Raw genomic sequence first — 16,397 nt, 5'->3', positions numbered from 1 at the left:
AACCCACCCCTTTGGTGCTGGGCTGACGCTCTAACCACTCAGGAACACTGGCCAGGGCTTCTGTTAGCATTTTAGTATATTTCCTTCCATCATTTTTTCATAGCTGGATGGTATGTGTGTGTGTGTGTGTGTGTGTGTGTGTGTGTGTGTGTGAGAGAGAGAGAGAGAGAGAGAGAGAGGAGAAAGAGAGATATAACATAGTTGAGATAATTATATATAGAGATATATCTTTTTTCACTTATATTTAAGCAGTTTTCATGTTATTAAGTTCATTTGTAAATGCCATTTTTAACACTTGCATAATAGGTCCTCCATCCATCCATTTATCCATTCACCCATCATGTCCTGAGGTCCCAGGAAGTGCTGGGAGCGCTGTAGTGCTGGTGAGGGTGGGCTCCATGCCTCTGAGCATCACACCTGGGGCTGGTATTGTCTTTTACTCACCTCTTCCCCTGTTTTGGGACATATAGGTCATGTATATTTTTACGATTGTACGTACGGCTGCAATGAACACCTGTGTTTAAATCTCTGACCACATCTCTGATCATCATTTCCTGACCGTAGTTAGACATGAAAATACTAAGTCAAAGAGTGTGCACATTTTCAGGTTCCTGAACTGTCCCGGCTGCAGAGCTGCAGACTTCCACGGCCAGCGTTTCCGCAGGGCCCACGAGAGGTCAATTATGATTTATTTTAATTGTTGATAATTTGATAGGTCAAAATAACATCCTATTGTTGGTTTATTTAAAAATTTTTTATGACTGCAAGGTTGGATATTTCCCCACATATTTATCAACCATTTGTATTTCCTGCTCTAGGACTTGTCTGAGCACATTCTTTGTCTCCACTCCCTCCACCCCCAAGATGCTTGGGGTTTCTTCTCTATTTCAATGCCATGGCCCCTATGCCCAGCGTGGCTGCCTAAGGCACACCCTGCTTGTTGAATTGAGCAAATGCCTCTTGTCTCCCCTGCAGAGGGCCTCGCCTTCTCTGGGGCATTGCCATGGGTGACGGGCTCCACCTAAGCATTTCAAGTAACGCACTCTTATTTGGTGCTTAGTGCCCGCAGAACCAAGTCACAGATGGGCCCTGCCTGTGAGAGGAGGGTGTGCTCACGTAGAGTTGGGATTAAGGGACTCTGGGAACACGAAGCAGGCCTGCCGGGCTCCCTCCGCTCTCCCTCACCACTTTCTTGGGGTCTCCTGTAGGTGTGGATGGATGCGGGCACCCAGATCTTCTTCTCCTTTGCCATCTGCCAGGGGTGCCTGACAGCCTTGGGCAGCTACAACAAGTACCACAACAACTGCTACAGGTAGGGACACGGGTGAGGGGCCCTGGGGGACCCTGCCTGCCTGCATCTGAGGAGGGAGGGTCCTACTGTGGGCCCAGACTTTCCTTCTTTATTATCAGGAGCGACAGGCTGTGTGAAATTGCCATTCTGGGTTCGTGTCCCAGACCAAATTTCTCTTCCTCCCTTTCCTGTCTCCCTCCCCTCTCCTCGCCTTCTGAAACCCCTTGCTTGTCCTTTTCTTCCTCTGTTTTTCTTCCCGTTCACTCTTCCTTTTCTTACACTCTTACTGTCTTCTGATCTCTCCTCAGATATTGAATTTCATTCTACATTTTCTTTGTTTTATCTGCATTCGCCCGCCCGCAGGGACTGCATTGCCCTCTGCTTCCTGAACAGTGCCACCAGCTTTGTGGCTGGGTTTGTGGTCTTCTCCATCCTGGGCTTCATGTCCCAAGAGCAGGCAGTGCCCATCTCTGAAGTGGCCGAGTCTGGTAGGTGTGACGTTGCTGTCTGGGACCTGAGGGGAAGGAGGGTCAGAACACAGATCCTCCTACAGGAAAGCAGGGTCCTATGAGCCTTTTAGCATTGAGGGCAGTGCTTGGCACATAGCAGGGCCTCCATAACCCTGGGAGGGAGGGAGATGGGATGGGTGGATGGACCCACAGTTGCATGCATGGATGGAGAAATGGGTGGATGGAGGGACAGCATGCTCCCCAGAACCTGGGAAGAGCAGAATAATGAATGGAATCACCCTGCCCTCTTGAACCACCCCTATTACACACACACACACACACACACACACACACACACACACACACACACTCACATGCGCGCGCACACTCATGCACACACACATACACGCACACACACACACTCAGGCACACACATACTCACATGCACATACACAGTGCCTTTGGAGAGGGCCCTTCTCTGAGAGCAGTGAGAGCCCTAGGCTCACCTGATTGTGTTGTGTCCTGGCAGGTCCTGGTCTGGCCTTCATCGCATTCCCTAAGGCTGTGACTATGATGCCCTTATCCCAGCTGTGGTCCTGCCTTTTCTTCATCATGCTCATCTTCCTAGGGCTGGACAGCCAGGTTTGTCACCCAGCCCAGCCCAGCCCTTCCATGCTCTGCCCTGCTCTGCCCAGCCCAGCCCAGCCCAGCCCTGCCCAGCCCAGCCCTGCCCAGCCCAGCCCAGCCCAGCCCTGCCCAGCCCAGCCCTGCCCAGCCCTGCCCAGCCCAGCCCTGCCCAGCCCAGCCCAGCCCAGCCCAGCCCAGCCCTGCCCAGCCCAGCCCAACCCAGCCCAGCCCTGCCCAGCCCAGCCCTGCCCAGCCCAGCCCTGCCCAGTCCTGCCCAGCCGAGCCCTGCCAGCCCTGCCCTGCCCAGCCCTGCCAGTGCTGCCCTGGTGACTGTCTTTTCAGCCTCTGCATTTCCTTGCATTACCTTCCCTCTAACTCCCTTTCCCCTGACCATACATTTGAAGGCCCTTTCCGCTGTCCAGGGCTTGTCCTTGGGTTAGTTGGGTGACCCCAGGCCTCGAGACCCTCTTTGGCAAGGGGGCCACTGCTTTGTTCTCCCTCACGTGACCCTTCCCCATGCTTGGGTGCACCCTCCCAAATGTCCCTCCTGCCTCCTTCCAGATACTTGGCTCAAGCTGCCCATCCTGCCCCATAGCTTTGGGGACAGAACACATATCTGCTCTCCAAGTGTCACTGCTGGGACCCCCTGTTGTGGATATGTGGCCAAGGGCAGAGATGGCCTCACCCCTGGCCACCACCCATTTCTGCCCTTTGTACCCTCCCTGCACGCCTGTGCATCAGCAGGGGGAGCGGGGTGAGAGGAGGCCGGGGCAAGGCGGTGCTGGGAAGGCCTAAGGGCAGGGGCCCCTCTCACTCAGCTTCCCTCCTGGCCCGCAGTTTGTCTGTGTGGAGTGCCTGGTGACAGCCTCCGTGGACATGTTCCCCAGGCAGCTCCGGAGGAGCGGGCGGCGAGAGCTCCTCATCCTTGCCATTTCTATCCTGTGCTACCTGATAGGGCTCCTCCTGGTCACCGAGGTGAGCAGGGGCGGCGCCTGCGGCTGAGCTCCAGGGTGAGGGAGCCATGGGGACACCGCTGACCCTTCTCAGAGCCACACTTTTCTCATCTGCTGATCAGGGGTGTTGACACCTCACAGTGAGATTGTAGGGACCACACAGTAGAACCCATCTCTGTTTGTGAGCTGTGTTTTGGTTTTAGAAGCCAAACACAAGCTGGCTTAAGCAGAAAGGGGAGTTTGGGGGTCAGGTAGAAATATTTTGTTGTATGTATGGTTGGACCCAGCTGCTCTAATGACATGGTCAGAAGTGTCCCTCTCTGTCTCCCAGTTCCCTTTCCTCTGGTGACTTCATTCTTAGCCAGATGGCCCTCCTGGTAGTAAAGAAGGTAACTTCTGCCACCCAACCACCCCACAGGAGAGAGCACCCTTTTCCTGAGAGCGTGGCCAGCGCCCAGCCATGACTCTCCTTCAAGGAGGGGAATGCTGGGCAAACAGACAGTGTATGTCCACCACAGTCCCAGCGTCCTTGCAGATGTGAGAATTGTTGCCCTGATGTTAAGTGAGGGCAGGAGGCAGGGAGAGGTAGAGCAAACTCCTTCTGGAGGCAAGGAGTAACTTCCCATGGGCGGGGGTGGGGGGAAGCCACGGACAGAGGCTTGCCCTGTTGCTGTGTGGTGGAGCGTGGTCCCTGCCCCCACTGGCCAAGTTCTCAGCTCCCCGCCCCTCTTCACAGGGCGGGATGTACGTCTTCCAGTTATTTGATTATTACGCTTCCAGTGGCATATGCCTGCTTTTCCTCGCAATGTCGGAAGTAATCTGCATCAGCTGGGTGTATGGTAAGTGGGTTGGGAGGAGCCTCTGGGACCCAGCTAAGGGTGGGACTTGCCCGGATGAGGGACAGGGTGTGCTAGCCTCTGTTTTCTGTGTTTTTGTATTGCTGTCCTGGTTCTTTTCACGTGGTAAGTGTATCCATCACTGGGAATCCAGGCATTTCGCATTATGCAGGAAGAGTGGGGATAATGACAACACCGAGTTCCTTGAGGGGTGAGGGCCATTATAAATATCAGTGGAAAGTTTGGTTTTTCTTTGCTACAGAGGCTGCCAGAGATCCTTCCCCGGTGGGAGTTGTAGTTAAAAGAGACCGTTGGGCCATTTATTCTGATCTGTGCAGATCCCATAGTCCCTTTTGAAGTTATCGCCCAGATTTTGCTGAATTCTTCCAAGAACAGGAAAGCCATTCCTTTTCCCTTTTGGCTGTTAGGCATTTCTTTCTTACATAAAGGTGAACTGTGCCTTCCATTGACTTTTTCCCACAGCCCTAGCCCCTTGGCTGCGAGATAACTAACCCACAGTGCTGAGTGCTGTCATACCCATGTTGTTATTGTGCCTCATGACAACAGGGGAGAAACCCCCAGCCAGTGCACCGCTATGTGCAAGCACTTGCTACCTCCCAACCTGTACAACAACCCTTTACCAGGGAAGGTGAGGCTAAGAGAGTTATGGCTCTTTCCTGAGCTCACACAGCTAGTAAGTGGAGGAGCCATCATCATACCCCAGGTCTGTCTGGCTCCACTGCACCAGGTTGGCGGGACACATTGCCAAAGTCACAAAGCTCAGGGCAGAGAGGGTAAAGGGTGCCATGTACTGGGGCCTTGTAACCAGCTATGAGTAGGAAAGCTTTCATTTTGCTACCCTTGGCCCTCCTATTTGATGTCCTTTCCACTCCTTGGAGATGTCCTCTCCCTTCTCATTCAAGCACCCGATGTCTTCCCGGTTGTCCCCTCCTCCTTTTCAAAACTTGTTCTGAGAGGGTCTGATGAACTCAACCACAGTGAGGTGTACATGGCTGATGAGTCTTAATATGTTACACCTACTCAAGAGTATTTGGTTTCTAATGGGAGAAATTTACAAGCCAAAGGAATGACTCTTTAATGGTGGCATTTCCTGCCTTAGTGACCAGAGGGAAAATCTTTTTTTGGTGAGAGGCAGATAGAGGGGTCTTCTAAGTGTCTTTACCAATCAGGGGCTCTTCACTTCTTAGAAGATAGAGCAAATGTGAAAACCTGAGGACATTAAACAAAACCAAACATTAGTGTTTTCATGTGCACTAGTCAACCCTCTCCCCATGCGTGACAGAATGCAGGGGGTTCCTCTGGAGTCTAGAATTAGGCTTCCCAGTAGTGATCTTCCCCTTCCCTCTCCATCCTCCTATCTCTCCCCTCTGCTCCCTTCCCCTTCCCTCTCCTCCGCCTCCCTTTCCTCCCCTCTCTTCCCGTAGAGATCTGGCTCTATCAGAGTGGAAAGGAACTGCTTGAGCAGTGGCACACTTGCTGTTTTGTGTTTTGCCTTGAAACCGAATTCATCTTTGCTATGCAGATAAACAAGCATCTGTATATATAGCACTGAGCCCCATTGTAGGCTCACACCCTCTTCTGTGGTTAGGACAGTGGAGTCTTCATCCAATGACAGGGGGACAGAGACTGCACCCAGAGTTTGGGTGACCCCAGGGCCCCTGGCTTGTTGGTGGCAGCTCCTTCTCCCTCCCCAACTCCCAGCACTGTGTCTGGGGTGCCAGGGACCCATCTCATTGACAGGGTGGGGGGGAAGAGCTACCAAGTGAGTCCTTCCCAAATACCCATGAGCTGTCCTCACCTTTCTGTTCTCGTTCTTCCCCCACTGTGCCTGGGCAGGGGCAGACCGTTTCTATGACAACATTGAGGACATGATTGGCTACCGGCCATGGCCCCTGGTAAAGATCTCCTGGCTCTTCCTGACCCCTGGACTTTGCCTGGTATGTGCCCACCCAGCTACCCCTTTATTCCCTCCTGCCTGCAGCAGACTCGGGGGGATGAGGAACAGGTTGCCAGAGTTCTAGGGCTCTGTCCCTGCCTGTCCAGTGATCTTGGGAGGCTGTTCCATTCCCTCCAATGTATTGGTTTCCTCGGCCCTTCTTGTCTGGGGCTATCTCTCCATATGTTTGCTTTACTGTCTTTATCATCTATTCCCATTCCTTCTCCATCCCTTTCTCACAGCATCTCCAGCCATCTGCCTGATTTCCCAGTTATTGGTCTCTTTGTCTGTTTAGAGCTCCTCCGTCTCTCTTCCTTTCCTTTACGTCTCCTCCTGTCTCAGTCTTTGATGTGAGTGATGCCTAGGCCCCCGATTTGCAAATGGCTTTTACTTTCCCGCCTCATAGATGTAGCACAGTGTATCTAAATTGTCCTCTATCACTGAGTATTTAAGTAGAGAGGAGAGAATTTTATTGGCTCTATCTCATCTGTGTCTGACCACCCTGCCTTCTGCCCCACTCTTTCTAGGCCACTTTCTTCTTCTCCTTGAGCAAGTACACACCTCTCAAATACAACAACATCTATGTGTACCCTCCCTGGGGATACTCCATTGGCTGGTTCCTGGCTCTCTCCTCCATGGTCTGCGTCCCACTCTTCGTCATCATTACCCTCCTGAAGACCCAGGGTACCTTCAAGAAGGTAGGGAGCTGAGGGAAATGATGCATTCAAGAGGGCACTGAGAGAGGTGGGTCTTGGGCAGCACACTACAGCTGGGGCCCAGCTATGAGTGTGGGGCAGCCCTTCAGTCTAATAGAACCTTAAAGAGAAAGGTCTTTGAAGATCAGTCTAATAGTTTCATGTCCAGAAACAGTAGAAAGTCCCAGAATTGTAGACCTTTAGAACCTGACCTCTAAAAGATCATCGAGGCAGGTTAACCAATGGTCAATTGTCAAGGGTTAAGGGGGAAACTAAGTCACAAAGGAGAACATAAATGGGCCCAGACACAGAGGCTTACAGAGCACAGATTCCTTGCTCTCAGGAAACTGATAACTGGGTATCATCATTCATTCCACACAGTGTCCTGGCGTCTTTTCTTATCTTAACCTTGTGGGGAACATGTGCAAGAGGCTTCCTGTTTAGAGTTTGGGACATGCCTTCCGGGAAGAGTATATAGTCAGTGTCTCACAAAGACATTACACTATAGAAATCTATCTGGCCTACAAGTAGTAGAAAACTCAACCTGCAATAAGCAAATAGGTTTATTTTTTTTCTTACATATCAAGGAGATCAGAGACAGGGGTTGCTGGCATTTTGTTCAGCTGCTTAAAGAGGGCATTAGGGACCAGACTCATCCTATATTCCTGCACTGCCATCGTGAGCATGTTGTGTGTGCATTATAAGCTTATCACCTCATTGTCACAAGAAGGTTGTCATGACTCCAGCCGTCACATCAGCAATCAAGGCAAGAAGGGTGAGGGAGATGATACCACAAATCCCAATAATGATAGTTATGCAGAATTACTACTAGTAAAAATAATAATAGATACTTATTGAGCATATAATAGTAAGAAAATTAGTAATAATAAGAACAAAAATAGATACTTATTGCTGCCTTACCCTGTCAGACACTGTTCTATGAGGTATGTACTCTTATAATCCTCATTTTATAGATGAGGCAGAGAGGGGTTAAATGGGTTGCCTAAGATTGCACAAGTAACAGAGCCAGAAGTGAAACCTAATTCACACTCTTAATCACCATATTATTGCCTCTTCTCTCTTCTCAAAATATTTATTTATTTATTTATTCACTCATATGGTACTGAGCTGCCCCCATGTTCCTGTGTTGGGCCTTGAAGATACAGACAGGAGAAAGCATCTTTGCCTCTCTCACCAACAATACCCACTCATTCCCTCTTCTCTCCACAGCGCTTGCGACAGCTCATCACCCCTGACCCCAGCCTGCCACAACCCAAGCAACACCTGTGTCTGGATGGTGGCACCAGCCAGGACTGTGGACCCTCCCCAGTGAAGGAGGGACTGATAGTTGGGGAGAAAGAGACCCACTTATAGGATGTGGCTGAAAGCCAGGGGGCTCCTGAGCCAGGAACCTGGGGTCAGGGCCACCCTCTCCCCCCAGTGGACAGCCTTCGCCTCTGTTCCCACCACAGCCCTGTTGCGAATGCCTGCGATGTCTGGGGCACCCCCAGCGAAGGCAAGATTTCCTCCTCTCTCCTCTCAGCGGAAGCAGCTCCTCCTGGTGGGCTCAGGACAGTCCCGCTGGAACATGCCGCGCTGTGAAGCGACTCCCTTCTGGAACCCACTGTCTTATTTATAAAGAAGGGTGGTCTTTTTGGAGTTCACCATCTGATTATAGCACATTACATTATGAGGGATCTCCTACTGCAGGGATGTTTCCTGTTAGAATTTACTATATTTGTGCATTGGAAGATAGTGCCAATTGGAATACACATCATGATCTGATTCAGAGAGCGCGATGGAACACTGTGCTGGAAGTGGCACTGAACACATCATGTTGGACTCTGACATTCCCTTAGAGGGGGCCCCTCACTAGGTGTAGCATTCTGGAGTCCAGGGGGAGGGGACTAGAGAGTCAGCCAGGAGGCAGATCTTCACAGGCCATCATTGCATCGACGTTTCCAGGAGGCAGTCTCTCCCAGTGTTCCTAGTGCCAGTGCTAGTTCTACACTCTTCTTCAAATGTTATCAACTCATGGAGCGTTCAAATGGAAGGGACTTACAGATGATGCCTGGACTGTGTCCTATGTCCAGGACAGACATTTCTAATTGATTACCAATTCTTTCCCACCTTCCAAATATAGTGCTCCAGGCAGCTTCATTTGCCATCCTGCTTTTGTCCAAATCCCTGACTTCACGAATGAGGACCAATGAGACAAAGCGGCTTTTTCAAATTCACGCAGTTCCTCAGCACCAGAGAGAGACGACTGGAACCTGGTCCTCTGTTTCTCGGCCAGTGTGCCCCCCGTTACCCCCTCCTGCGTTAATAACCAAGCATGTTATATGGATGGCCTGCCCCGTGTGCTGCCTTCTTTACCTCACCCATGCCTGTTCAGTTACGCTGTCCTGGGGTAGGAGGGAGAGAGGTCGCTTCTGTGAAGGGGTGAGCAGCTCTCCCTAGAGTGATGCCTTCACCATAGTATTTTCTCTGCCAGCCCCTACTCATCTGACCAGATTTCCTCTCTAGACCCCTCATTTTTGACACTTTCTGTCTCTCCTCCCACAGGGGCGGGCTTGGGGCCTGCAAGAGCCCTCAGGTCTCAAACAGAGAGGAAGGTGTGTGTGGGGGGTGCTCCTTTCCCCTCCCTACCAGATCATGCAGGTCTTTCTCTGGCCGGAGTAGGCTTTGTGGAGGTGGAAGGCAGGACTTGTGTTCAGAGGAAGCGAGGAGAGAGAGTGGAGGTGGGGTAGGCCACTCAGGATAGTTTCCTGGGGGCAGGACCTGAGAGCTGGAAGAAAGGAAGTCACCTGGGGAGGATTATGTGTAGGTAGATGTTACCCAGAGCCAATGCCCAGTGGCTGGAGTAAAAATATGGTCTGGCCATGGTGAGTTCCATCTCCAACAGCCCCGGCATCCTCAGATCACTCACCACCCTTTGCCCAGATAGGTAGGTGCTTCTCACTCGTAAGAACAAGTATGTTGTCACACTGGGCACGAGCAGGTGTCCAGACTCCTGGGTTCTGGCAGTCTGCTTCTGCATTCCTCTGGACCGCTCCGTGCACCTGTGTTTACCTTTCTTGGACTAGTCAGTGGGTCAAGAAGTGGGTACAGAAGGAAGGGATGGAGAGAAATGGCTTCAGTAAGATCACACTCACTGATGAGACTGGGGAGCCCTAGTTGAGGCTGGCACAGTGCTCTCTGCTGCCTCTTGGTGGCCAATAGGAGCAGTGCCGCTTCCCCAGGTTCCCAGCAGGACCTCCTCAGCACCCTTCACAAACCGGAGGGAAGCGCCCTCACCCCGTCCTCAGGATGCATGGACAAGCTGAGCAGCTCTCCTTCCCTGTCAGCTTTCACCATCTGGAACCCAAACACTTCCCTCATCCTTCTCCCCAAGGTCCTGATGGGGCTCTCCTAGAGAGACAACTTGCTTTGGGGCAGCCAGCTGCAGTGGATAGGCGGGCAGCCAGCCAGGCTTCTCAGCTACCTGCTGCCACCCACACCTCGGCTCTGTCAGCCTGGGGGACATTTTCTGTTGTGGGCAGGTCTGCACAGTGGTGGGGCACAAGCTCTCCCCAGCTCATAGGGCCCTGAATTGTCTCTCTGTCTCTGCAGACTGTTAACAGACACCATCATCCTCTCCCACCTTCCTCACCTCACATACATCCGCCAGACCCCCTGGCTCTAAACTCACAGGCTGTCTTAGAAGGTCTCTGTTCTGGCTCTGGGACTGCTGGGAGCACTCAGTATAGAGCCCCCATGGCCTGTGAGTCCAAAGAATCTGGAGGGGTGGCTCGGGGCTGGAGGAAAGAGGGCGTTGGGGAAAGGGACTTCCAGCCAACTTCATAGCTCATAGGAGCCCACTCACAGCATGGGCAAGGAGCAGCAATTGGGCCCTTTAAAGTACCCCGAGCACTGATACAGGTGTGTGTGTGTGTGTGTGTGTGTGTGCGTGTGCGTGTGTGCGTGTACATATGTGCACACAGAACAGGTATTGGGTTAGCTGGGCTTGCTTCCATCTCCTAGGCTGGGTTTCATACTAGTGGCCAGAGGCCTAATCTGGCAGCTATGATCTGTTTGGCCAGTATGATATTAAAATTTTTTTAAGTGTATGCTTTTAGGTACTCTCCAGTTTGCTGCAGACTCCACAGCTCCAAATTACCCAAACCTGAGCTTTTCACACATTTGAGTCTAAAGGCATTTGACTTCCTAACCTGTGCCCCAAGGGAAGGACTGAGACCTGTGGGCCAGGCAGGGAACCAGAACCCTTGCTTGAGCGGAGGGGCACCAAGGGCAGCGCTCTCAGGGTCCCAGTGCCTCAGAAGGGGGCAGTCCTGGGACAGCCAACACTCTGGCTTGTTCATCTGTGGGTCTCCCACTCGGTAACCCTTGAATCCTGGTCAGTTCTCCCCTTCCCACCAGCTCTTCCCTTTCCCAAAGAAGGGTGGTGGCCAAGTTTACTTTCAAAGCTAGACCTGAAGTCTAGACCAGTGGCCCAGCCACAAAGACCTCTGTTGGGTTTTGGGATCACTTCTGCCTCCCAACCCCATCAGTTCACCCAGATGTGCTTAGGAACACCCTCCCCCCAATTTCCCTTTATTTTAGGCAAAAGCATTTAACCTGACTGTGGTGCTCCTCCACATGTGAGGCTGAGACTGTCTCACTTTTCTAAGCACCTGAGTTCCTCCTGGGAACCACGCCCGCCACTCCCAGGCTGGGCTCCCTGTGGAGCTGACTTGCCAAGGCTTCTGGTCTTGGGGTTGCAGCCCCCAACCACTCACCTTGGCTCTTCCCTTGGCAAGGCTGAACCTGGGTTTGGACTCTCCCCTCTTGTCTCAACTGGGAGCCCCTTCTCCACCCAGCATGTGGGTTGCCTGTGAGGGAGCTGAGGAGTAAGCGAAGGTATGCTCAGTGCCCTCTCTACTCCCTTCCCCCAAGCCAGGAGAGCGCAGGGAGCTGAAGAGGGCCTTGAACTCCACTGAGATTGGAGCCCCAACCCCTGATGAATGGACTTCCCATGTGCGAGACTACGGTCTGTGAGGATTAGGTTGGAAGGGCACCTGACCAGGGGAGATTGTTCCCTATCTAGCCGGCATCCCACTTCTACAGCTTCTCCCACCTGGTCCCATGCAGGGCCCCACCAAAGAGAGCCTGGGTCTGGTTTGAGGCCTCCAGGTATTGCTGGGCTCCACCTCCAGCTGACCTCCCAAACCACCCTCAGGTCCAGACCACCTTGTGGGTCTCATGTCTGCTGCTCCCATGGAAAGGAAGCATCCGCTGTGACCTATTTCATCCTAGAGCGGTCTGGGGATGCCAGCCTTGTCCTCAGGTCAGAGCTCCTCCCACCCTGTCAGAGAGAAAGAGAATGTAAGCTGCCTGGCCTATCAGCCTTGTGAGCCCTGAGCTGCCTTGGTGAGGGGCCAAGGTTACGGGAATAAGATTTGGGGCAGGAGAAAGGAACAGAATCATCTGGGAGTCACAGGGACATAGATTAGGAGGCCAGGAGGAGAGAGGTGTGGATTTGGGAGGAAAGATCCAGACTGCGGTTTGTGGGGAAACATCATAATCGGAGGACGACGCTCAGCTCACCTGAGAGGCTAGCACCTCGCCCTGAAATAGCCAGGGCACGGAGGAGCTCCTGGATGAAACTTTCGGCGCACCCCTGCCTCCTTCTCCCCCAGGACCCCAGATCTTCACCTCCTGCTGTTCATGCCCTGACCCACAGCACAGATGGAGGACGAGTGAGGGGCGTTTGCAGCTCGGTCATAGAAGGCACCAAGGCTTCATGATCTCTTGGGTCACTGCCTCTGGTGGCAGCCGATCGCCACACCACGTGGACACTCAGGCAGCCCCATAGAGAGGCCCATGTGGAAGGAGCTGAGGCTTCCGGCCAAGAGCCATCACCAACTGGTCAGCCAGGTGAATGATCACTGTGGACATGGATCCCCCCGCCCCTGTCAAGCCTTCAGATGACTGTCGGCCTGGCTGATGCTGACTGCAACCTTATGAAGAGCCCTGAGCCAGAAGATACCCCACAAGGTGGGCCCTGAATCACTGACCCACATGAAAGATAATCAATGTATATTGTGTAAGCCACGAGTTCTGGAGTAGTTTGTTCAGCAGTAGTAGATACCTAATATGGGTCCTTGGCTTCCCTAAGTACAAGAATCGCCCTTTTTGAGGGTGGGGTATGCCCCTCAGAGCACTGTCCCTCAGCACTGCAGGAAGGGAGGCCTCGCTGGTGTTTGTCCTGTGTGAGCCCTTCGCCTTTCTCCCACATCCTTATCACTCTGACCCTCCATAGCCCTGGGCCTTGCCCTCTCCTCCTTGCCCTGAGGCAGGTGAGGACTGCCTGCCTCTCTCCCTGCTGCTCTAGGCCTCACATGCCCGCTCCCTGGTGACCCAGCGCACTGGCTTCCCTGCGGGTGTAGCTACTCAGGGAAGTAACAAGGGCTGATTGGACTTGACAGGGGTGAAAGCTTGTTAACCACCCATCAATACAGAAGGTGGCGGGAGGACAGCAGAGGACGGTGGGGGCCAAGCCTGGCAGGTCAAATGAGGCTGAAGTGGGTTGGTGTCCTGGGTCCTGGCACCTTGCATACCAGCATGCTCTACTTCCAGTGTGACGACCAGCAGTCAGGTGGCTGCTCCTGGGGTCTGAGGAGTTAATGGGTTGACAGGGTGGGGAGGCGGGCACATCATTGCTAGGTGATGCAACAGACAGAGAGAGGAAGGCTCTGATGGCCTGGGTTCCTCCACAGGGTCAGTGCCCAACCCCATGGCTGCAGCAAGAGTTCAGTCAATACTCCTGACGCAATTGCACTCGGAGGCTTTCTCTGCGCACACCATGTCGCCCACCCACGCAGGGCCACTGCAGCGTAGCCAAAGGGCCCGAGGCCGGAACTCCCGAGTGCCACGTCAGCAGTCAGCAACGCTGTTACTAGCAGTGGACCGTCGCTCCAGGCGCCACTCATTCCCTGTCTCCACTCCTCAGGGGTCTGGGAAGGTGGCCGGCACCCTCCCTGGTCCAGTGGGTGCTCGGCAAGTGCAGTTGGAATCGGGGTCTGTTGCTGAGAGGAGGGTCCCGGAGGAGGCAGGGGCAAGGCCAGAAGGGCACACCAGGCAGAGGAACAGCTCCTAGCCCGCCGCAGGCTTCTCTCTCCTCTGTATTAATTCTAACACTTTTACCTCTTGATTCTTTAGAGCTTTTTACATAGATAATCAGACTGTCGGAATTAATTTCTCTGATCATCATTCCTTTCAGTTTTTTCTTGACTTCCTTCACTTTGTAACTAGAAGTGGTGGGAGGAGGCATCCTTGTCTCCTTCCTAATTTTGAAAGGAATTCTAACATTTAACTATTAGAAGGGTAATAGTTGACGTAGATTTTTGAAAAATATCATTTATTAGGCTATGAAGTTTTCTTCTGCTCCAATGTTTCTGTTTTTGTTTTGTTTGTTTTTTTAAAAGAATAAGTGTTAATCAGATGGTAACTAGACTACTGTGATGATCATTTCACAATATATACAAATATTGAATCATTATGTTGAATACCTGAAACTAATGGCATATGTCAATTATATCTGTTTTCAAAAGTGTTGATTTTTATTGATTGCTTTTTATGCATTTATTGGGAAGATCATATTGTTTTTCTCCTTTAATCTGTTAATGTGGTGAGCTGTATTAATAGATTTTCTAATATTTAACTATCTTTTAATTCCTGGGACAAACCTAACTTGATTATGGTGCATCATTTTTTGCTTGCTAGTCATTCAATGCTAGATTCAGTTTCTTAACAATTTGTTTAGAATTTTGTATTTATGCTCCTTTCTGACACTGTCCTAGCCTGATTTAGTTTTTGTTAATAAGGTTACACTAAACCTATAAGGAGTCTGAAAGTTTTCTTTCTTTTTCTTTTCTCTGAAAGAGTTAATAAGAGATGGAAACTATCGCTCTTTGACTGTACAGTAGAATTTTGTAAAATCATCTGGAATGGTATTGTGAGGTTTTTTTTAGGGGGGAGGTGTGTGGGTAGATTTTTAACTACACATTTAAATGTCTTTAGGGGGTTTACATCTCAACTTTTCTATTTGTTCTTGAGTGAGTTTTGGTAAGATATTTTTCTAGGCTAGTGTTCATTCTGTGAAGGTTTTCAAACTTACTGTCATAGGTTTCTAGTTTATTTGCAGTATTCTATTTAAATTTACCTCTGCAATATAGATAGCATGTCCCCCTGTTACTTATCTGTGCTGATTCTATTTTCATATTAGTCTTATCAGAGGTTTGTAAGTTTATTAGTCATTTCTTACTACTAGCTTTCAGTTTTGTTCATCTTTTCTTTTGTATATGTATCTTCCACTTCATTATTTCTGCTTTCATCTTTGCTATTTCCTTCCTCCTACTTACTTTGAACTGACCTGTCTGTTTCCAAGTCTGACATTCAGGGATTCGGTGGCCTCCTGTGCTAGTGGAAAGGGCTCTCTTACGCCCTGCCTCTGCTCTCTGTGGAGGCAGGGAGGGAGGCTACTTCCTAGCCCGGATGTCTTGGAAGGAAATGGGGTTGGGCAGGGTGGGAGGCAGCAGTCTGTCCAGGGCAGCTGAGAATATGGGAACAGGAGCCCGCTCTCCTGGTGGTCCCCTGCCTTCCCTGCAGCTGGTTCCCACAGTTTTTCCAGAGCCTGCCTTGAGGTTCGTTAGGGTCATGGGAGCAGGAAGCACTGAGGTGCTAGGGGCTGGTGAGTGGGGTTAGGGTGCCTGGTTCTCTAGGGAAAGAAACCATCCAGACCTGCAGGGAGGAAAGAATTCCCATCCTTCCTCCCCATCTCCTGAGCCCAGTTCCCTCATCCTCCAGCCTCTTCCAGAATGGAATTTTCCCAGTAGCAGTTCTGGCTCAGAGCTGGGATCAACTACCTTTCTGGAAGGGGTGGGGAGCGGATAAGGACTCAGCCTGTGACTCCAGGCCACTGGGCTCTGTCTGGGCCTCACCTCAGTCCTGGAGGAAACACCCCTCCTGCCTCATGAAGGGTCTCTCCCAAGGCCTGCAGTGCCTGGGTGTTGCCTCTCTAGGCCATGCTTTGCCCCGGGATGGAGAGCCCCTGAGTGACTTCTCCCTGGCATTCCCAATCTGCAGCTGTGACCGGTTGCCATCTGTACCTCAAGGGCTCCGTCTCTGGTCAGAGCAGAGGGAGCTGGTGGGAGGTGAGTGGTGCAAGTGAGGTGAGCTAGAGCTGCCGGAGTGGTGAGTCCTAGAAGGAAGCAGCCCTGAGCATCCCTGGGGCAGAGCGTTGCTGAGCTAAGGAGCAAAGCAAAGCCCTTTCCATGAGCAATCTGAGAACAGTGGGCCGGGCCTGAACAGCCTCTGCCACCATTCCTCGCTTTTTTTCTGGGGCTCTCGGTCTCACAGCCCACAGCTTCCAAAACGCTTGCCTTCAAGGTGGCTCAAGGAGGATGACAGGGTGACAGGTTGGCAAGTTAATTTCATGCTGGGTGTCGATGTACATTGATTGATGGTGACTCCTGGAAAGCTTGATCCATTAGGCATGCCTGTGGAGGCTGGGGAAGGAAGGAGGGTGCCAGGCCTGCTGCAGGGCAAG

At 51.8% G+C, this 16,397-nt stretch overlaps 1 protein-coding gene across 4 annotated transcripts in view; it reads left to right on the top strand.

Annotated features, from left to right (window-relative positions):
* The window catches only part of SLC6A12 (solute carrier family 6 member 12), a 34,949-nt gene extending 20,159 nt beyond the window's left edge, over positions 1-14,790 (top strand). For all 4 annotated transcript variants that reach the window (XM_059683907.1, XM_059683904.1, XM_059683905.1 and 1 more), the window contains 8 exons: positions 1,209-1,312; positions 1,655-1,779; positions 2,270-2,382; positions 3,205-3,342; positions 4,057-4,159; positions 6,014-6,114; positions 6,641-6,811; positions 8,039-14,790. In XM_059683907.1, the coding sequence (XP_059539890.1) occupies positions 1,209-1,312; positions 1,655-1,779; positions 2,270-2,382; positions 3,205-3,342; positions 4,057-4,159; positions 6,014-6,114; positions 6,641-6,811; positions 8,039-8,182 (999 nt within the window). In that variant the 3' untranslated portion in view covers positions 8,183-14,790. The remainder of the gene's footprint in view (positions 1-1,208; positions 1,313-1,654; positions 1,780-2,269; positions 2,383-3,204; positions 3,343-4,056; positions 4,160-6,013; positions 6,115-6,640; positions 6,812-8,038) is intronic.
* The last annotated feature ends 1,607 nt before the right edge of the window (positions 14,791-16,397 follow it).

The sequence above is a fragment of the Myotis daubentonii genome, chromosome 2, assembly GCF_963259705.1.
Source record: "Myotis daubentonii chromosome 2, mMyoDau2.1, whole genome shotgun sequence".
Lineage (NCBI taxonomy): Eukaryota > Metazoa > Chordata > Mammalia > Chiroptera > Vespertilionidae > Myotis > Myotis daubentonii.
Note: the sequence above shows the minus strand (reverse complement) of the source record. Positions and strands in the feature narration are given on the sequence as shown.